The 23,564-nt window shown below is 38.1% G+C and overlaps 1 protein-coding gene across 8 annotated transcripts in view; it reads left to right on the top strand.

Annotated features, from left to right (window-relative positions):
* Nucleotides 1-23,564, top strand: part of LOC127639373 (poly(rC)-binding protein 4-like) — a 163,010-nt gene that overhangs the window by 88,409 nt on the left and 51,037 nt on the right. For 6 of the 8 annotated variants that reach the window (XM_052121344.1, XM_052121340.1, XM_052121337.1 and 3 more), the window contains exons 2-3: nt 9,289-9,417; nt 18,002-18,189. In XM_052121344.1, the coding sequence (XP_051977304.1) occupies nt 18,082-18,189 (108 nt within the window). In that variant the 5' untranslated portion in view covers nt 9,289-9,417; nt 18,002-18,081. The remainder of the gene's footprint in view (nt 1-9,288; nt 9,418-18,001; nt 18,190-23,564) is intronic. The other 2 variants (XM_052121341.1, XM_052121342.1) reach the window with 1 other exon arrangement.

Here is a 23,564-nt window from a genome sequence, read left to right as displayed (position 1 = left end):
TGAACAATAGAACTTTTAGACTAAATTGTTTGCATATACTTCAGTCACACAAGATCAGCATTTCATGACTTCAGTAAAGATACAAATTTGAGAAATGGCTTGATATGGTTAAAAATGGGCAAGCTAGTTTTAGATCAAATGTTGGTCTAAACTTCCAATCTTAAAAAACTTTGGTTTGAGCATGATCTTTCAGGCATTTCAAAAGGGTTGAATGTTTGAACTTAAAAAAAGAGAGAAAATGGAATGAGTAGAAACTTCAGTGTTGAAAAGCCAAAGAAAAGAATAGTCCCTAATTGCTGCTTTTGCCATTGAACCAAAAGATGACTTAATTATCTTGACTCATTGTCTTTGTGAATTGCATCAGACACAGGAAGCCTAGCATTATGTTAGCCCTTGTAACTCGGAATTAGCACAATGGCTGTTGAAAGCTTGAGGATCATTAAAATGGTCGGGGGGGTTAATATGTGCTGTGAGGGTTATTGAGGCAGATCTGGCAACAATGTCTAAGGTAATCAGGTCTAGGGGCCCCAAATGTGTCTCGCGCACACACACATTTGTGTTGTCCCTGCGGACCAAGACAGAGTGTTCACTGAGCGGACGAAACATGGACTGACACTCTCTACTCTCACGCTGCTGAAAAATGTAGTCAAGTTTGTACCATTGCTGCTTTTATTTTTTTATTTTTCCACAACACTACTAGCATGACTAGCGCTGGGCTCAGCCGGCATGTCCGTACTGGGCCGGCTGAGCCCAGCGGCTGAGCCCAGCGCTAGTCATGCTAGTAGTGTTGTGGAAAAATAAAAAATAAAAGCAGCAATGGTACAAACTTGACTACATTTTTCAGCAGCGTGAGAGTAGTTCACTAGTACAAATTTTTTCTAACCAGTTGTGGATATTTAAAAAAGCGGAAACCCTTTGAATGTTGTCTCAAACTTCCTGTTTCAATAGGAAATATATCAACAGAAAATAAAAATACACTCTCTTCAAGCCATTTCATGGGGTCTTTATAAAGTTGTACCAACATATTTGTACTGTAGTTAGCAAGTTGTAGTTTAGCTAACCAATATTTCGAAAGGGTAGCTTCTTGGGACTTAAAATGATGCAAGTCATAGCTTCAATATAATTAGATACTGTATTTTACTGTAGCTAACCACCTTTCAAAAGTGATGATTGTAGTTGATCTACTTAAATTTATACTTCAAATAACACTTTAGATCATGAGTGGTGTGCAGCATGATAACCGTTTCAACTTGATCTTCCCCAGCACTGCAAGCTAGTCACTGCTAATTATAGCTTCAATGTAGTTAACTACATTTTCTTATTAGCTAAATACTTTAAAAAAAAAAGAGTATTTTTGGACTGTAGTTTGGTTGTAGTGTAGCTAATAACTTTCACAAAATGGTAGCTAGACTGTCGTTAACTCCTTAAAATGTTAAATCTTTACACTATGAGTAGCATGTAACTTGATAAGCCAATTTCAACTTGATCTTCCCCAACACTGCATGCTAGTATCTGCTAGCTTCAATGTAGTTAGCTACTTTTTCTTAGTTTTAGTGTAGCCAACAACTTTCTCAAAAGGGTAGCTAGTTCAGCTCCTTAAATTTGTAATACTTTACATTAGAAGTGTGTAGCTTGATAAGCCAATTTCAACTTGATCTTCCCCAACACAGCATGCTGAGATAGTCTTGTCAACACTGTCAGGTGTAGCTGGTGCGGTGTTGTTTTATTTTAAACAACTTTGAAATGTAATGCCACAAACTGGGATGTTATACAGAGTAACGTATACAGTATATTCACAAGGGCTAACATCTCCCTTTGTTAAGAGTCTGTACACCGCTGTTTGAATAACACTACCACGTGAACATCTTAAGTCAGCCATGCATTGAAGCATGCAGTGTATTCATGTCCGACTTCACTTCATGCTACTGTCAAGCCCAACTGAGCTCAAATTCATCTGCTTCATCGGCATTGATAATTGCTGACAAACCAATGGTGGATCCAGTCTCAGGCCCTGCTTAGACACTCGGAAGGTCACTCAAATGACACCATCGTATATAGTGGTCAGTGCTTTACATTATTTGGTACAGATGAAGGAAGACATTTACTAATGAGACCAGGCCATTCAGCCTGTCAGACTTTTCCATCAAACACGGTTACACACACATTAAATGAACAAAGCTGTAAATCATAATTAGGGTGATATGGCTTAACAAGCATCCCCATCCCTACAACTGTGCCTGTCATTGCATACCCCCTCCCTGAATTACAATTATATATTTAGATAATTTGTCCCCTTATTATAATTGGAACTGTGTAAGGGTGGTTTGTTATGTTGTAACTCATTTAAGACTGATATTCTGTTGTTATACTAATAAGATAAAAGATGCATAAATGTCAGCAGTACATTTATTAAATCACACCAGGATCCAGGATATTAGGATATGTCTACTACACCTTGGGTTTGTTGTTTCTACCCTTCAACCAAGCTGAGGGAATAATGAGATTCCTATGTGATACATTCATTTGCAACATAATACATTTTTTAATCACATTTATTAAGCATTACTATTTATAATTTACATTTATTTATATCTCTGGCAAAAGAAGCTCTGGTACTGAGATTGATTCGGTTTTAAAAGTCCTCTTGTAAATTTTGTTATCTGAAGAATGTTTTTTGGAGAATCAGATTGCCTTGTCTTGATGGAGTGTAGTCGTTTTTGGGCTGCTTTGTAATGCAAATAAATCTGAAGTCTGTCTTTATTTCATTAGAACACACACACACTTGCATTTTGTACGTGCAAAATCAAGCATGCTGAAAAGCAATTGATATAGAATTTGTGCAGTATTTCAATGGACAATCTTTGAATTTGTTTAACCTAAAGACTTTAGAAAAGATGTGTCCTTCATTAGATCTGCCCCCCCTATAAATAGCTCTATATTAGGAAGGGATTAAATGGCAGAGACCGCAGATCAAGAGCAGGTCCGAATGGAGGCGAAGCGGACTGAACCACAGGAGTCTCAGGAGCTGGAGCCTCAGGAGGCGGAGGGGGCAGTGCCGCAGCAGAAGGAGCTGCAGGATTCTCAGGAGGCAGAGCCATGGAAGACTCAGAGGGCGGAGCCCCAAAGGATAAGGACAGTAGGGAGGGACCACAGAGGCAGGGACCCCAATGGTTGGGACCATAGAGGAAACGGAGGGCCTCCATCAAGGGGTCTATGGCACCACCGGAGCTAAGGCAAAAGGGACTCTTTCGAAGAAATCTCCTTGCCCATTGGAGTAGAGAGCAGAAGGTCAGCCCTTATGATGTTAGCAATAAAATCCTTCAGAGGCAGATGTTCACAGTATGAAGGGACCAGCTCCCTCACAGGGTCATTAAGTCCAATCCAGAACATGGTCTCGAAGGATCTCTTATGCCAGTTCAATTGAGCTGCCAATTTCCCAAAAATTAAGCAGTACTCCGTCATAGGAGTGGACGCTTCAGAAAGTCGCTTGATCTGCTCTGCTCTGCTGGATCCATAATGCGTATGTCGGTTCTTCTGTCAGGGTGTGTGAAGGGAAGCAACGGGAGTGATGATCCAAATGCAGAACTTTAATTGTGAACAAAAGAAGAAACAACAATGAAGGTAAACATTCAAAAACGTAACACCCTCTACAGCAATATGCCACTAAAAACACACCACGTACAAACAAGAACCAACCAGGCACAAAGAACAAGAGGGTATTTATACACCTGGGCTAACAAGAAGATGAGGAACACCTGGGATACAATTAGGACAATGAACAGAAAGACAGACATCACAGAGGAAGATACAAAACATCAAACTAAGAGTCTCTTCAAAACTTAAAAAGAAGGGTCTCACATGAATTCAAAATGTGTGACATGCCAGCTAGGCCAAGATGCTCAAACAAAAGAATGTTTTGAAAGCAACAGATAGTAGTCATGTTTTCATCCAAGTAACAAATGTAATTTATGTGAAAAATTTCCAGCCCATGTGTTTAAGAGACCTAAATCATAACTTCTGGGGAAATTGACGCAAAAGAGAAATTAAATGGATGTTGAAGCTTTTGTCGCTCTTTTATTAAATGTGATATATACCTTCTTGCAGTTAAGAGCACATAGTCACATGATTTTGTTTATGTGCATCAGTATATTCAGTTTATTCAGTATACAGTATATAAATTCAATATAAATATATTCTGTAAATGTGTTTTCATCATACTTTATGCGCATGTCTTCTGATTGAATAAACAATATATCCACCTTAAGGGAGCATATGTTTTTTATGTGCATTTTGACGTTGATCCAGAAATATGTCCTACTTGGCGAAATCACCTGGTGCCAAATTATGCACTTTGAACAATTCAAAATATGGTTATCAGTGGAGTTTTTACAGAAGTGTAGAGCAAAAGCAAGTCCAAGGGGAAATGTGTGGTGTCCTGTCGTTTGTCCTCTAATTCTAGCCAGATGTCTGGTTCCCTCGGGGGTCCAGCAGTCCAACATGGAACAGCAGAGGAGCTTCCCATAGATGAATGAATGAATGAATGAATGAATGTTACATTTATATAGTCTAAACTAAAGATCAAAGGTACACTCCTGAAGTGCTCTGCTTGTTCAGCTGACAAGAGCCCTCCCTACAGCCTTGCTCAGTCTGCTTTGTGCAGCAGTCCTGAAATCCACCCCTGTGTGGAGGTTGGGTGGCATGCTAGTGTTGTTTTAGCACCATGCTCTACTGTGCTCAGGCGTCAAGTCCCTAAACCTACTATGTCCGAGAAACATATCTGTCATTGGAAGGGCTGCCTGACAAAGCCCTTAACGGCTCAGATATCACAACCTAGCCCTTGAATAAAGAGAAGCAGCAATTGTGACGGTAACTCAAGGCATCAGTCGCAAATTAATTTAAATGGAAGATGCATTGCAGTTCTTTTTATTTATTTGGCTCATCAAGTGAGGTTTTCCTAATAATCTCTGTGTAATGAAAAAAACATGATATGGTATCTTTCAAATCTGATTTTTAACAGTCAAGAAGAAAGTGTCAAATACAATTCATCATTCTGTAACATTCGAAAACTGTAGACACTGGGTCCTTGTGGGACATCTACTAAAACAACATTGACTCAACAAATAGCATGAGTTGGGGGTGGGACTGTCTGTTTGTTCATTACTAGAAATGTTGTAGAAAATAAAGTATATAGATACATTTTATGCTCCCCTCCCTTCCCTTACAAATACATTCTCATAATATTACTGGTTTAATCTCCTAATTTTTACTTTATTCTCAAACTTTACAAATGTTACTACTACGGTCTTGTAATGTTATGACTTTATTCTTGTAAAAGACCTATTATGAGATTATTAAAAAACAACTTTATTCTCAAATATTTATTTCTGTTCGTGAGATTTTTTTTAATGTGGCAGTAAAACAGCATCATACAAGAAGGTAATTTGGCTGTAGTTGAACTATACATTATGGGTAGCTTGCAGCTTGACAAGCAAGAGTTTCAAAGTAGCTTCCCCAACTTGCACTGTTGCAATTACAAGCTCATGCAGCATGGCTTCTGTCAAGAGGAAGCACTTACGAATGTCCAATTAACTGGTAGACTAAACTCATCAGTTTTGAGCTCCAAAACACTCAAAATCCAATAACTCTGCAGCCAGCTCCTAAATGTTGTTCCTCTAGTCCTTTTTTCCAATCTCTGTTGTATTTACACTGCAATTCTTGGGTATGCCAGTAATCCTTTGCCACTTCAGAACTTGGGTCAGAGATTGGAATGAGAAAACAAGCCCTGGTAATTTTCTTCTGCCAATATTCTCAGTCACTGACCTTCACCCAGGCAAAAGAGGAGAAAGCCAGCCAGGCGGTGGCCTTAGGAGATGTGAACTGAGAAAAGAGAAGTGGAAATAGAGTTTCCTGCCAGGAACGCAAGACATCGAGCCCCAAGAAGGATAAATAATTCTGGTGTCTTGGAGGAGCATCTAATTAAATCAAAAAGGGCCAGTTTCAGGTTATTGCCTCTACTCATTAAGTACCTACCCAGTCCTTGTACTTCAAGCTTTGCTCAGAGTCTGAGATCACTGAACAAATTTAATTCAGCAATGACACTCAGCTGGAACCTTTTACAACAAATTTGAAAAAAATTATGAGAGAGCATGATTAGGTTTAAGCATCAATGTAATTGCTGAAATATTCATATGCTAGTCCCAGCAGTTGGAATAGTGGTTCTGTGTTTAACTTTGTTAACCACTGCTATTATGTACAAAATTACAATTCTACTTCTGGGTTTAAGTGGTCCACTTGTAACAGTCGAGTAAGCTAGCCTCAACAGATTTGCCTCAACAATTTTGAATTATTCACATAGTTTCATTTATGCTTTAAAAAGTAATTTATTTAACTCTTCTGACACACAAATGTATGCCTGCATAATCTAAATATACATGCTAATCATCAATTTGTATGTTGTTCTTTACATTTGAGGGCCAAACAATGGGGATTCTGATTGACCCTTGCTGAAAAAATCCCCCCTAAACCCAGTGTAACGATAGCCAGCTGGTACGTGCTGTGCAGTGTGTGTAAACCTCACTCTAGCGACTGACGCTAGGGGCTGTAGCCTTTTGCCGCTCATTAGCATGCCCTCCTCCCATGCCAGAGACGTCGGTTTGTATTGCTTTTGGAGCAGGTCGAGCAAGACCGGTTACACAAGCTTAAAGTGGTTTGCTAGTTTTAGCTGGGTTAGCTGATCTCCTGGCCTTGCAAAACTAGTGTTAATCAATTTTTGCTGGCCTTCCAACCAACTAAGGCTGGTTTAAGGTGTGTTTCAAGGAGGGAGGAAGTCACAACTTGAGAATCCATTCTAACCCTGTAATTCCACAGCCAGGTTTCTAAACTGCAATTTAGGTGGTGGCACTAGTCACAATGTCTTCTTGATTACCTATTTCTATTTTGAATCAGATTCCAGAATTCAGACACACATATTAGAATGATAATCTGAAATTGAGAATCATAGGCCTGCACACTCTAAACTTGCATGTCAATAATCCATCTAAAAGTTTTTCATTTTTTTTCTTTTTTTGACAGCAAAACAATCAGGATAACGTCTTGACGATGCCTAGTGAATGATTGGAAATTTGAGCAGAACTGGCCAAAAAAAAAAGTCTTTCTGATTTTTACATTTTCATTCATATGCTAGCTGTTAGTGGTTTTGTTTAATTTTGTTAACTACTTATGTACAAAATTACAATTTCATCACTCTTGGAACCACTTGCTATGACCAAGTATGCATCAGTAACCTCAACAACATTGCGAGTCATTTCTGCTTTAAAAAATACAATTGTAAAAAATAAATAGACCACTCTTAAAAGTGCATGCTAATTGGCCATCTGAGTCATACTTTATTTTTGAGGGGAAAACTATGGGGATTAGATTAGAGGTCAGGACAGGCGCACTTCATGCTCCCCACATGGGCTATTCTCACACACATCATAATCCGTCCACTGACTGATTGAATCATGACATTAGCATCATCTGCGCTAACCTTGTAATTCCACCACCAGGTTACTGAGAAGTAATTTAAGTGGTGGCACAAGCCACAAAGAAGTCATTCTAATTGGCTGCTTCTCTTTTGCAAGAGACATCCTGACACAAGAAGTCCACAGAGGCAAAATCTAAAGACAATTAGACTGTTGTTGGCATGAGCATTTATGCTGAGGAGCAAGCTAAATCTTTTTACAGTTTTATTCAGGTTTGTTTTAGCAATATGTTATGCATGATTAGGGAATGTTCATGTGATTGCACTTTCTCTTTTGTAGTAGACGTCCTAACATAAGAAGCCCATCAGAGGTCAAATCTAAGCATTCATGCTGAGGAGCTAGCTAAAAGTTTTTACAGTTTTATTTAGGTTTATTTTAGCTATATGTAGTGCATGATTTGGGAACTTTCGTATTTTCATCCGATTGCCCATATCTCTTTTGTAGGAGACATCCTGAAGCCCATCAGAGGCAAAATCTAAAGACAATAAAACTGTTGTTAGCGTAAGCATTTGAGCTAAGTAGCTAGCTAAGCTAAGTAGCTAATGTTTAGAATTCGGGATGTGTGTAACACAGTTTTATACAGGTTTGTTCTAGTGTTATACAGTGCATGATTAGGGTATGTTTGTTGACCAACATGTCTTCAAATGCAAAAGAGGCTTTAGGTGGCAGAGCCATGCAGTCTTTGTAATTGTCTGTTTCTCTTTTGTACACAAGATCCTGCTACCCACACAGGCCAAATCTAATTCCAAGAAATGCAGATATGGATGATATTTAGAACACACATTTAAAAAACTTAGCAAAATGATAATTAGCATAAGCTAAGTAGCTAACTAAAGTTTACATTTTATGTGTTAAAAGTCTGTTTTGTGTCAAGTTTTATTCTGCATTTTATCTCAATGAATTGCATGAATAGAGAGGGTAAGTTTGCCAAGGAAATTGTCTTCAAATGAAATAAAAGATTGCAGCCTAATTTATTTGGCGGCACTAGCCATTAAGTGCTTTTGATTTGCTGTTGCTATTTTGTGTGAGAGATTAAAACTCAAAAACACAAATAGGATGATACTCCAACAATAACAATTAATATTAATAAGCAAAGACAATAAACCTTATATTTTCATAAGAATTTAAGCTAAGTAGCTTGCTAATGCTTTAGGCTTTAGGTATCCCTTGCCTTTTACAGTTTTATTGAGGTTTATTTTAGCTTAATTCAGTACATGTAAGTGCAGCGTAGTTCTAGCGGGAAGACTAGCAGCTGTACATCATCACACCATTAGCTGGGTAATTCCTAGCCAATCGCATGTAAGCCAGTGCTTTATTAGTCTGCTCACAATCTATCACATTGCTGTTTCAGTGTGCTAACACGGCAACCTCCACCACCCCACCACCACCAATTGAGCCCCATCCCGCACGGGGGTAGGATATGACGGTTCCAAGTACAACTCCCTCGGACCGCCAGATGGGGCCTACGCCACAGAGAGACATTGCATTTCTGTTTTATATTCATCAAATAAATGGCATCTTAAACCTCACTCAAGCCTGCGTGTCTTCCCGATAGAAATGATTTGAATGCACTCATTAAGGAAAATCTCTGTAGATGTAATAAGAGACTGTAAAGGCAACAGAAGTAATTCCGAGCACCAGACAATCAACAGTACCTCATCCACATAAAAAAAGAAATAAAAAATATAACTTGAGAAACTACACTGTAGGTTTCATTTAGAATTATATTGAATTAACTCTGTGAACTTTTATTTATGTCCAACAGCTGCAGAAGATTTCGACTATTCAAAGTCCAGCTTTTGAATATTACCCAGCACTCTGCAGCCACTGTTCTTGTGCAAACAGCAACTCAGATTCCATGCTTATGAAAGCAGCTCTTGGTCACTGATCTGAGGTCAGTAGTATGTTTGCTAATCCTCTTTTATCAGGTGTGGCATGTGTTTTCTTTTGAAGAGACTCAAAATGCAGTTATGCTGTGATTTTATGAGATAAGACACATTTACTATGTTCCTAAAAGTCCTATGCTTCATGCTGTAACATCTTAATCAACTGATTTTATAAAAAAAATTATAAAAAAAAACTGTCAAAATACTGTGTGTAAAATCAAAAGCATTTTTAAACGTTTAGATCAAGTAGAATTAGCTTCTCTACAAGGTATCAACTTCACATGTCCAATTTTTACCATGTTTTCCCATGTGCACCACTGCACATTTGCCACTTGTGGCATTGAGGTGTTGTCAGCAGCATGCTGGATTCCCTCTCCAGTCCTCGCTGACTGGTCTGACTCCTTTTGCCGTGTTGTTTTCAGACCTGTCACATAAATCTCTGACGGGCCCGAGCCCCTCGGCGGCCAAGGTCACCGATGCTGTTTAGCTGTCAGTCATTCGGCAGAGCTGCTTTCACAAAGCAAACGTCTCCCTGCATTGCGCACTTAGCTCTCTGTGAAGACCGAGAGAGAGGAACATAAAGAAATGAAGCGAGAGAGTAAATACGATCACTGCAACAAAAGAACTGTCACTTCAGTGTGTGCTTAAATTCAACCCACATAAACTGTTGGTTAAAGGGCTGGTTCACCCAAAAATAAACTTTCTGTCCTTCTTTACTCACCCTCGTTTCATTCCCATTTTTCAACCCATTTGCTTTTATTTTTTCTGTGGAGAATTTTTGAACGATCTTCACCTAGTTCTATTGCATAAAATTATAGTTTTGTGTCTGTCGAGCTAAAAAACTAAATAAAAAAAACAATTTGAATTTATATCTCACAATTCTGACTTTATTTCACATAATTGCAAGATATACAGTCACAATTCTAAGTTGAAATTGTATTTATTTATTTATCTCTTGTGAGATATGAACCCGCCATTTAGTTTAAATCACGCAGCTGCAAGTTTATATCACAAAATGAAAGTATAACTTTATAGCTAGCAATTTTGACTATATTTATTATAATTGCAAGATTTAAAGGTGTAATTGCATGACATAAACTGGCAAGTTTGAGACATGAAGTTGAAATTTTGTGGCAAACTCACAATTGCGAGAAATAATTTTGCAGCTGTGAGCTTAAACTTTATTTCGCAGAATTGCGACTTTATATCTTGCAATTACGAGATATAAACTTTGTAATTTACTCTATGAATATAGTCAGTCAATAGTCAATGGATAGGTTTTACAGACTTTATATATTGCAATTGCGAGCTTATTTCACGAAATTGCAACTTTCTCGCTCACAATTTACACTTTATTTCTCGTAATTGCTATTTTATTTCTCAATTGCAAGTTATCAAGTCATAATTGTGAGACAATAAAGTATCCTTCTGTGTTCCACATAAAAATATAACAGTGTGCAGGTTTGTAACGACACCACAGAGTAAATAATGACATAATTAAAAAAATTTGGTGAACTACTCCTTTAAAATCCCTACAGCCAGTGGTGGCCGTGGCCACCATGGACTGAAGCCTGGCCACCCCATTGGCCACCCCACTCGCTCCGAAATTTTTTAGGCGCAATTTAGTTCTTTAGAGGTGAAATCATCCCTGTACAAATGTACAAACTTAACATGTGTGCACACCAAGTTTGCCAAACCTCTCCATCCCAGGTGTCATTGTATCCACTCACCCCCACCCCATAGTCTGACGATATGAAAACGCTGCCCCCATAGACTGATCGCTTGCCCCTGCCTGGCTACCCCTTTGAAAAACTCCTGGCTCCGCCCCTACCTCCAGATCCCAAAGCAACACTGTAGTTATGCTAACACACCTGAAGTCTTTGAAAGTATAAACACTCTCTACTACTTGATAGTGTTACGTTATCTTTACCTCAGGGGCTCGCAATTACATTTATTGACCTTTAAGTTGTTGTAGTTGCGCAAGGTGTCAATGAGGAAACTCACTAGCAGAGATCATAAAATCCGCCCATCACTAGAAATTCATCCTTAACACGCCCGCTCTCGCATTTTATCCTGGCATCAGTTGCAGAGATGCAAAAGCACCAGCAATTATCGTAACAAAACGTAATAATATATGATTGTGATGCAACAGTCACAAAAGAAATCAGTCTAAATTGAGTCTGACTGCTTTTTACTTAAGCACACGCACTTCAGAGTGGAGAACTCTGGTTCTTTCTAGAGCTCTTGAACGCCTCTGCTACCCCACTCAGCATAATTATAGTGATCATGAGCGCAGGATGAATGATGGAAGGAGAGGGAGGGAGAGATGTGCGGATGGATGGAGTGGGTGGAGGGAGGAAAGGCAAAACGGCATGATCTTGTTTTTTCTATGTGCGATGGCAAAGCCCTGTAAAAGCAGACGCATGTTTCTTTCCTACACTCTGCTGCTTTAAATAGCGACCATGTGTGTTTGTGTGTGGCGGTGTGACTAGCCCTGCAAGATATACTTAAAGAAAAGTAGAAAATAAGATAAAAATACTCTGTAAGCAAATTATTTCTTTGCAGTGCAAGTCTTAAAATACAGTTGCAAAAAAAACTAATTCTTAGCCGAGAAACATACTTTAGGATAGTACGCAGATGCTATGCGAGAATAACGTTCTTGCGTTACTGTGGTGGTAACAGTACTCAAGGGGATCAATAGAGTTACCTTTAAAAGTCAGTGCCATTAAACTGGATGTGTTATTATTCGGGTAAGTTGCTATACATATATTGACTTTAACTTGCTCTGCAATGTTGTCTTTAAAATGTTGCTCCAACAGGACAGTATAGTAGATGTCTCGATGACCACCGTAGAATCCAACAGTTCACAATAATGTCTGCCAGAGTGCTCCTTGCGGCAACGTTGAGAATGGAACTCTTACTTGCAACGTATAACAAATTGCGGTCTGACACTTTTTGGAGCACAACAATTCATGAAATCAAGCTTGTGTACCTAGCATACACAAGTATTTGCGTAAACTAAAGGTGCGTTCCGATCAGGGCTGGACTGGTCATTTGGCATACCGGGTTTTTTTCAGGGATCAGGGGCGGACTGCCCATCGGGAGAACCGAGCGGGCCGGTGGGTCTGCCTCGAAATGGGACGAGATAAGCTAAAATGAGCCGCCGCGTTATGCAGAATGGACCACAAAACGGCGCCGCGATATGCAGCAAAAGACAGCGAACACAATTTTGGGCCAGTCGCAATGTAGTTCATTTGGAATACCCTGCAGATAACGCTTGAGTCACGCAACAGGGTTCAAGTACAATGACACAAGATACTTGCGTAATGTATATAAATGCAAAAAAAGAACCTACCTTGATTCATGCCGAAATGGCGGCAAATTTGTCACGGATCGTTTTCACATGCAAATGAGATTTGCGGCAAATTGTCCATTGTTTCCAACGGTTTGCTGCAGGTTCAAGAGCTGCAAACTTCTGGCAAACATTTTCGGTGAATCACAAGCTAATTTGCAAATATAAATTATAAGCGGCAAACGTAAGTTACATGACTGTTGCTTTTTTAATATACTGTAATAAAATACATTTTATGCGGTTATTTTAGAAAATGCATGTCTTAACTGTTATAGGACCAATTTTCATGATAATGGATGTAATGGTTGCATTTTGTGCACTTTACACTCGTGCACAACCGCTTAGAAAGCAAATCTGAGGTGAATAAAGCTCCTCAAATGACAGCATCTCAAACCTGGTTTGTTTATTTTATTTTACCATTCATTGAAGCTACACTACATCAATATTCTGATGGTTTGCAATGACTGTATTATTATTCTTATGTAATATATTCTTTATAATAATCTTTCATTTAATTCTTTAAATATTGGTACTTATTCCCTGGAGTGTGGCCCTTCCAACTGAATATGTACACTCCCTTTGGATTGGAATCCCCCATTAAGTGCACTTTGGAGGATCCTAACAGTTGATTGGACCGCACCAAATGTTACGGCCTAAAGAATGAAGAAAGGGGGGTGAAAAATGGTCACGTAAAACTGAAGTACAATGACAAATTGTAGGATAAGGCCCCTTTAAATAACCATGGTATGTAAAACAGCACCACACAATGCAGTATGAAATAAAACGGCCAAGTATTCACAAAGGCACAAGTGATCATTTGGGTCTGTCTGGGGCATCCCTTTCATTCTTGGTTTGGTGGTTGCCTGTAACAGTGCATGTATTCATGGAATGCACCATTATGAATGTTGATGGGGTGAAGGTGGGGGTTGGGGTGCATGCAGTGAACTGACACATTAGCATGTACGTCCTTGACTGGCAGGGTGTGTATTTGAGTTGCACGTCAGACATGGAGAAAGAGAGAGAGAGAGAAACAGACCAATGCAAATAGCAGCGCTCAGCCTTGACCCAGCACGCCTGCCTGCATACAGATGCTTTGAATGAATCCTGAGTTTGTGTTCTGTGTTGTGTAACAAGTTGATCTTACGTTCTCGTCCTGTCTAAGTGAATGGTTCTTTGCCAGAATAAGCAGCAATATGGACCAGAAATTATACCGCAAGTCAAACGTCTGGCTATGTGAGAGGGATCGGGTCTGGGATTAGGGTTAGAACTGGTTAGGGAGATTGTGTAACAGGAATATTGTTCCAGGACCAACAAAAGATTTTGAACATATCCTGCTTCCTGGCAAAACCATGGTGACCACAGGTGTAAACCACAAGGCACCATCTATCTCTCTTTCCTCTCTGTCTTTTCTTCTAATTGTTTGCTGGCTCACCTTGAGGGAAGTGAAAAAATGAGACAGATGCAAGTAACGATTGCTTTGCACTAATGACATGTACACACCACCATCACCACCCGTAGACATGATTATCCAAATGACACATTCCAAATGCCTACACACCCAGTGGATGGCCTTACTGATGTGTCTTGTGTCACTTTGCTTATCTTTTTGGATTTGTGACCTACTTTTTTGGTGCCCCAACCGATTTAGTAGACTTGTCGCCCTGTTCAAATTTTGGATGGCTTTTGATGCTATCTAGACACACACATCCACACCTGTAATTGAGCAGTGTGGAATAACGGTGCGTTTAATTAACCTGTCGGTAGATTTTCGAAATTGCACTGAGGATGGATTTGCAGGGCGAGCAGATGTTGTAACGTTTGCTTTTAGGAGTCATCAACGTGCTCAAGCTAATTTTTCATTTGCATTCTGCTGTTGCAGTTCCTCTATTATTCCACATGAATTTCACATTTGAGCCAAGAGCTTATTATTTCAATTTAAAACACTTGCCAATCAGTTTTGAAAATGTACTTCCTTCCTGTCTTCCAAATTACTTTCTTTCCTTTCTACCTTCCTTCCTACAAATGTATTTCCATACTTCACTATAAAATCAAATTAGTTGACCTTACTTAAATTTTTCATGGCAATCGGTTTCATGCTTTTTCTAAGTAAACATACTTATTTGGCTCACGTAAACTGAATGTCATTTTCAAAGTAACATTTACTAGTTACAAGCTTAACACATCTATGATGAGTTAAGAGTATCATTGTTTTGATTTGATTATTTAAATTTGGTTATAACTAGCAATGCACCGAAATGAAAATTCTGGGCCGAAACCGAAAATTCAGGATGCACTTGGCCAAAAGCCGAAAATGTTCAAAAAACTTTTTTTTAAATAATTGTATTAATATTGTACTTTTTAATTAATTTCATGAATTTAATTCATCTGAATTGAAAAACTACAAACCAATAAAATTATCACACTTTTATTGAAAGTAACGCACCAAAATTGGACAGAAAATATATTAAAACATTATTAAATATATTATTCTTTATTCAGTTCTTTAACATTCAAATTTTACAGATTTTTTTTTTCACCAATTATTCAATATATGTAATGTTCTAGAAAACTCTAATGATAAGCAGAACAGCAGTCAAGTAATGAACTTAGCAGCTCTAGGCTAGCATCTTCAAATACAACAAGTTGAAATATGCTACACAGTCATTTAATGAAAACAACAGGCAGAACACAGAATGGCAGAGGGCCTCTATTCTGTTCATGTAAACATATTTATACTTTAATATAAAATTATTGTGCAAAACAGCAGTAATAGAACTAAAACTAAGTCTCTCTCTCTCTCTGTGCTGGTGTTTGGGCAGATAAATACCTGCGTGCAGTCCGCGATCTTTGTTCATGTAGTAGTCAAGAGGATTGTCGCGTTCGCGTGATATGAGCTTGAAGTGATTGTCTGTGTTCCGCAACTGCTTTCGGGTCCTTGGATAACATATAACGTGCGAGTAAGGGCAGCCGGTGGACTTTCTGGTGCCCCCCTAGGGAGTTGGTGCATTGGTGCGTATAGGGAGCGGCGGTACTGTTTGAAGTATTTCCACACCGCTGACATCGGCCTTTGATTCGTAGCGCCGTGATAAATGCTAGATTGATCGAGAGTGAAACCTGAGCAATGAGGGGCGGGAGGCATATATTTTCGGCTCATATTTTCGGCCCTTTTTCTCTTCCGGCAAAAACAAAAAATGTCATTTTCGGCTGAAAATGTTCGGTGGCCGAAATTTCGGTGCATCCCTAGTTATAACATGTCTTATACCATATAAGGGAAATTATGACTAGACACTTGGTTAGCCATATGGCGCACTGGACATAAATCTGCACATTTGTAAAGTACAAATGAGTAAAAAAGAATGGCTTAAACTTAACCAAGTATCCAAGTGGACCAGAGGTAACATTAATGACCCTCATGGTGACTTCCCAAATATCTCAATAATCAACCAGCTACAACAAATAGTCATAAGAATTCAAGCTAAATACATTTTTAAATTAAAAAAATATAATTTTACTAAGTGCCATTGTTTTGACCAAACAAACATAATTTGTTCAAGCGCAAGGGTTTATGGGTATTGCAGTTTTTTACTTGGTAATTTTGAGTTAGTAGTACTCAAAGCCAAAGTTTAAAGAATGTATGTATTATGAGGTATGATCCCAAAAAGTGATATTTCAAGTAATGTTTAGTTAGGACTACTTAAATGTTTTTATTAATGACAACTTTAGGATTTAGAGAGTAAAAGTAACTTAATTCAAACTAGTAAGAAGAGTAAAAACTTACATTACTTAAGTAAACTTACTTAAAATATTTTTTTTATAATTTGAGACTACTATTAGTATTTACAGTGGTCCTTTCTCACTTCCTTCCTTCCTTCCATTTTTACTTCGTTCGTTCGTTCATTCAATGTTCATTCCTTCCTTCTTTCCTCCCACTTATTTTCTTTCATACATATTTTCCATTATTCCTTCCACTTTTCTGTCCTTCCTTCCTTACAAATTCTTTTTTCTGTCTTTCTGTCTGTCTTTTTCTTTGTCTTTCTGTCTTTCTTTCTTTCCTCCCTTATAAATTCCCTCCCTTCCTTATGAATTGCCTTTTAAACTTTCTTCCAAATGAATAAAATAACTTCTGAATCATCCAACTGTCCCTGCAAAGAGGAGCCATACTTGTGTTCTGTCTGAACTATTTCGTTTTTTTTAGCTCTTGGTCTATGGGTGAACGCATCAGACAGTTGTCTTTGACCATTGTGTCATATTTCACAAATTTTCCAAAATGTTTTCATGACACTATATCGTTTCTTTAACCATATTTAACATTTATTTCCTTCCTTCCTTCCAAATGAGTTTTTTCTTTCTTTCTAAAACACAGTGTCAAGTCAAAATTAGTATGAAAAATGCACTTATGGCCACTATTCTGAGCCTTACCTACTGGTGTCGTGCATAAAATACTATGAAATACTATGGCAAATGTATCATTTTTGTCCCTTAAAATTTCCCAATTGAATGTACACTACACCTCCTAAAAAAGCCAACAGACAGTCTCAACAGGGCATGTGTAGTGTGTCTTTCAGAGGTACGGCAAGCACAAAACCAGCAATTTCCTCTATCCAAAAGAATAAGTCTTTGAAACTGTTAGCTTCTCTTACTCAACTTCACTACATCTGGGCCGCCAACAAAAAACATGAAAAACTCAGTGGGAACCATGTTAGCGAGCACTCTTCTTATAGTGCTAACGGCTTATTTGGTGATACTGGTATTGGTTTGCTGTAACAGGACACCACATTGTCATCATTCAGCTGCTGAGGCATTGTTAAACCTGTGTCACGTCATGCGTGTCTATGCTTAACAACTGATTACTTTGCACATAAGAACAGATGACATGGCTCATCACAGAGCTACTTATTTACCGCTGGGAGACATGCAGACTCCTATCAAGGCAAACAAAAGCCGGCACGTGCTAATAGTGTCATCCCTCCGCTCCTCTTAATACAATGTCTGGTCATTGGAGCAGTGGCACCGAGGGTGTGGGATTACCAGATCCTCTTTTGTCTTCTTCTGTGCATCATTTCATATCATCAGTTTCCTGTCGCTGAAAATAAAAAGCTTAAAAGTGGCACGAAATAACACTAAAAAGGTTACATGTATCATGCGTTGCATCAGTTCCCTGGTTAAACTAACATTTAGATGTTAAATTAGGCTATGAGGTATTAAGTTGTTGACTTATGTTTGCCGTGTTCTCGTTTCAGAAAAGTGAGTGGAAGGAGAGAGTCCTGACTCCCTTCCCCCCCTCCTCCCCACCCATTCCATCATCCGTTGAGCATCTTTCATGCGTCTCCCTGGGCTTGACTCTTACGTCAGGATGAACTGTGAGCAGGATTTTGGAGACGGAGGCATGAATATCACTCTAACGCTCCGACTGCTCATGCACGGCAAGGTAAACACACTCACAAGCAAACATTTAACTTTTAAATAGCTCATACAGCAGGAGATGATGCTGAATATTTATTGGTGAAGGAATCCTACCTGAACATTTCAAAATGTTAAACTGTACTGAAACTTCTTAAGCAACAGATATATTCCGACTAGGGCTGAGTGCAGCCTGGACTCATAGGATCATGTTAGGATACCACCATTTTTGCATTTCAACTGCTGCAATTGTGATGCAAAGGACCAGCTTATGAGTCATTAAGGGCAAGCAAGTTGACACATGAGCCGAAAGTGTCATAGAATCACCACAAAACGACATGGTTACTTCAGCAATTATGTTTTTCATTTCACATTTGCTTTTTATGATACTATCGGATAGATTTAGGTTTAAGATAGGGAGGTTGGTTTTGTTTATTTAAACTCTATAGATTATCAATCTTTAAAACCTCTGTTTGGGAGAAAATGTAACTTGCTTTTATTGCCCCTCAGTGGACATTTCACCTCGAAACTGCCACCATCATGTAAAGAATCACATAATTTAATATAGCAATAATACCAAGGGAGTCTAGCTAGGCAATATATTGTACGTTTACAATATATTTAAAATGATTTAGTTGAAAATATAACATTTTACCTTAACCTTGTGAATATTTGGAAGAATGTTTTGTTCATTTAGGTGAATCAGTGTTTTGTATTATTTTATTTTTTCAATGTAGCAGTAAAAACAATGATTTGACAATCTGTTTGAGTCATCACTATACATTTTCTTGGGAATCTCAATGTTTTAGAAAAAATAAATAAATATTATAAATGTGTATATATTTAATTATGTATTGTTAAATTGGTGTATGTTATTAAATATATTCAATATAATTCTTCCTCTGCGATGGACCCCCCGCCTTTCGCCCAATGTTAGCTGGGATAGGCTCCAGCCCCCCGTGACCCTGTACACAGGATAAGCGGTTGACGATGGATGGATGGATGGATAATTCTTCCTTGTGTTCAGTTTGTGAAAAATCTGAACTGAACTTAAAACTGACAATTCTCATTGTATTGTTCAGTTCTCATATATATATATATATTTACAGGGTTGTAATATATTCGTGTCTGGTAACATGTGCGTGTAAAATGGCTAGAAATAGCATTTTAGCTTAGCATAAAGCTGACAATTTACACAAAGTTTATTTCTATTTCTTCTGCTTTAAACTGTCTGATCGTATGAATGTAACACATCATAAGAAAGTGTTTCACCGCTGTTCAAATGCACTTTGGATCTCATCATTGATATGGATAAATGTTTTCCTTCTGAAAGGACTAAATATTAAATGAAACAAATGACAATAAAATGCAAAGTAATCTATTCAGTAATCAAATACTTTTTGAATGTAACTGTATTCTAATTACCAATGATTTAAATTGTAACTGTAGTGGAATACAGTTACTTATATTTTGTATATTAAATACGTAATCCCATTACATGTATTGCGTTCCCCCCCAACCCTATATATATACATTAGGGCTGTCGATTTAACGCGTTAATTCAGTGCGATTAATTTGACAAAAAATAAAGCGTAAAAATGTTTTTCGCAATTAATCGCACCATAATAAGGAAGATTCCTGAGAAATGCAAGCTTGTAGTACCACCTGTTTACTCCAGAGGGCAGTAGGTGAAATTTCAGCTGTATGAGCAACACGCAGTTTATACAGTGAACAAAACACTTCAGCAGGCAGAACAACACAAACATGCGTTACATTCTTGCGTTCAAAACACTTGAAGGAGCGCAAATGCGATCTAAGGGATCTCAAGATGTGTTTAAAGATTGAGTATTAAACTATATTTAACTTGAAACAGTGAACTAAACATTTTATGTTTATGACACAACACACCCGAGACGTCTCACGTAGGTGTAAATTGACGGGTCCTTAAACAAGCCCTCATAATAAATCTCAAACTGATTGACAAATTCACTTGTGAAATGGATTGCTGTGAACTGTGTGCCAATGATTGACTTATGATCAATAATATAGTAGTAAACAATACATTGTATTCTAAAACCACTTTTTGTTTTATCAATGATTAACTCTTCTACCACAAGAATGTAAAGCATTTTAATTATCTAAATATTTTTTATTATCTAAATATTTTTTATTTTATATATATATATATATATACAGTGAGGAAAATAAGTATTTGAACACCCTGCTATTTTGCAAGTTCTCCCACTTTTAAATCATGGAGGGGTCTGAAATTGTCATCGTAGGTGCATGTCCACTGTGAGAGACATAATCTAAAAAAAAAATCCAGAAATCACAATGTATGATTTTTTTAACTATTTATTTGTATGATACAGCTGCAAATAAGTATTTGAACACCTGAGAAAATCAATGTTAATATTTGGTACAGTAGCCTTTGTTTGCAATTACAGAGGTCAAATGTTTCCTGTAGTTTTTCACCAGGTTTGCACACACTGCAGGAGGGATTTTGGCCCACTCCTCCACACAGATCTTCTCTAGATCAGTCAGGTTTCTGGGCTGTCGCTGAGAAACACGGAGTTTGAGCTCCCTCCAAAGATTCTCTATTGGGTTTAGGTCTGGAGACTGGCTAGGCCACGCCAGAACCTTGATATGCTTCTTACAGAGCCACTCCTTGGTTATCCTGGCTGTGTGCTTCGGGTCATTGTCATGTTGGAAGACCCACCCTCGACCCATCTTCAATGCTCTAACTGAGGGAAGGAGGTTGTTCCCCAAAATCTCGCAATACATGGCCCCGGTCATCCTCTCCTTAATACAGTGCAGTCGCCCTGTCCCATGTGCAGAAAAACACCCCCAAAGCATGATGCTACCACCCCCATGCTTCACAGTAGGGATGGTGTTCTTGGGATGGTACTCATCATTCTTCTTCCTCCAAACACGGTTAGTGGAATTATGACCAAAAAGTTCTATTTTGGTCTCATCTGACCACATGACTTTCTCCCATGACTCCTCTGGATCATCCAAATGGTCATTGGCAAACTTAAGATGGGCCTTGACATGTGCTGGTTTAAGCAGGGGAACCTTCCGTGCCATGGATGATTTCAAACCATGACGTCTTAGTGTATTACCAACAGTAACCTTGGAAACGGTGGTCCCAGCTCTTTTCAGGTCATTGACCAGCTCCTCCCGTGTAGTTCTGGGCTGATTTCTCATCTTTCTTAGGATCATTGAGACCCCACGAGGTGAGATCTTGCATGGAGCCCCAGTCCGAGGGAGATTGACAGTCATGTTTAGCTTCTTCCATTTTCTAATGATTGCTCCAACAGAGGACCTTTTTTCACCAAGCTGCTTGGCAATTTCCTCGTAGCCCTTTCCAGCCTTGTGGAGGTGTACAATTTTGTCTCTAGTGTCTTTGGACAGCTCTTTGGTCTTGGCCATGTTAGTAGTTGGATTCTTACTGATTGTATGGGGTGGACAGGTGTCTTTATGCAGCTAACGACCTCAAACAGGTGCATCTAATTTAGGATAATAAATGGAGTGGAGGTGGACATTTTAAAGGCAGACTAACAGGTCTTTGAGGGTCAGAATTCTAGCTGATAGACAGGTGTTCAAATACTTATTTGCTGCTGTATCATACAAATAAATAGTTAAAAAATCATATGTTGTGATTTCTGGATTTTTTTAGATTATGTCTCTCACAGTGGACATGCACCTACTGATGACAATTTCAGACCCCTCCATGATTTCCAAGTGGGAGAACTTGCAAAATAGCAGGGTGTTCAAATACTTATTTTCCTCACTGTATATATATAACATTTTTAAATATTTAAAGATAACTGTATAATTATATATTGATATAAATATGTATAATCTTTATATATTGAATTATTGTTATATGAGGGGCTTTCTCAGCAAATATTTGTATATGCAATTAATTAATCGGGACACCATGTAATTAATTTGATAAAGAAATGTAATTGATTGACAGCCCTAATATATATATATTACCTACTGTATATCACCCATCCCTAATTATGACATTATTGCTGAAGTTTATAGTAAACAAACTGTTGTAGATAGCACTGCTATTCCATCAGTATGTCAAAATGTGCTTTTAATTGTGAACAAACTGCCAATGACAGATTTCGTCGCACGCGGCAAAAACTTCTTAATCTTTCACATTTGCATGCCAGTAAAAATGAATGAGTCATTAAAAACAGTTATGAAAAACCCACGAAGATATTACAAACTGTTAATATACTGCCACATTGATATGATTTATGTGCGTTTACTTTCATTCTCAACAGATTGCAATTTGATCTTTTAAAGATACTTCCACTGATGATAAACACAGACTTCATTCAGATTAGTGTGATGTCTGTCATTCTCAGCAGCTCTTGCGATCTTTATTTCCTTCATATAAAGCTCAGAAGACATGAAAACTATTCTGGAAACTGATTTTACAGGGAAATACATGGTCCCTAACATTTTCTTTCAGATTTTTTTTTCCACTCGTGCCAGCTTTAACACTCAACAAATCAAATATTTCCCTACAATCATTCATAAAATGTGCATCACGCTTTTCAAGCACATGAAGGAATGAAATATGAATGCAAAATGTGCCCTATTTAATTTCTTAATACATGTTACTCCTCTTATGCTGAATGAATAAAAAACATTTTTTTTTAAATGCTTGTCTTCATTAATATGTAACAACTTGCTCCGCCTCCAACTTTCAACCCCTCCCCTCCCACCACCAGTGATAAAGAGGCTACTTTTCATGATCCAAACAACTCACTATATATACACTGAAGTCTTGCTTTTTCTAGTTGCATAACATTTTTCACTCAGAAATGAAAATAATTTAGCAATACGGAACAACAGCACCGTTTGCGAGCATGAAAGTGCTTTTATGCCACTGTTCAACAAATAAGTAAATAATATTAACTCATTGAAATCATTGCCCAGTTCAAGTCAATGATTGAATGACTCACTAGTATAAAAAAAGACCACAAATGACTCATTTGTCACCACCTACTGGTGTAAATATGAAATCTCCAGAAACGGTCACTAAACGAATCAGGGCAATCAAAATGAACAATGAAATAAAGTCTCCACCAGTATTTTGAAAGCCACGAACACAGAGAAGCAGACTGATACAAACAGTGAAGCGTCCCAGTGCGGTTGGACTGTATCAGCACACTCGGAATGCCGTGCGTCCAATCAGATTTGGGGACAGAAAGTAACTGTTGTATAAAATGGGTTACAAACTGAGTTTCATGCTCACTTTAGAGGTACTGTAAGCGATTTTTGTACATTTTGCAAACTTTTATCATTTTTACCATTTATCTTAATTACATGCCCTCTTTCCAGAGTCCCGCCCTTCAAATAAATTTCAGCAATCCCGAA

The sequence above is a fragment of the Xyrauchen texanus genome, chromosome 48 (genome assembly GCF_025860055.1).
Source record: "Xyrauchen texanus isolate HMW12.3.18 chromosome 48, RBS_HiC_50CHRs, whole genome shotgun sequence".
Classification (NCBI taxonomy): Eukaryota; Metazoa; Chordata; class Actinopteri; order Cypriniformes; family Catostomidae; genus Xyrauchen; species Xyrauchen texanus.
This window is presented reverse-complemented; position numbering and strand designations above follow the sequence as displayed.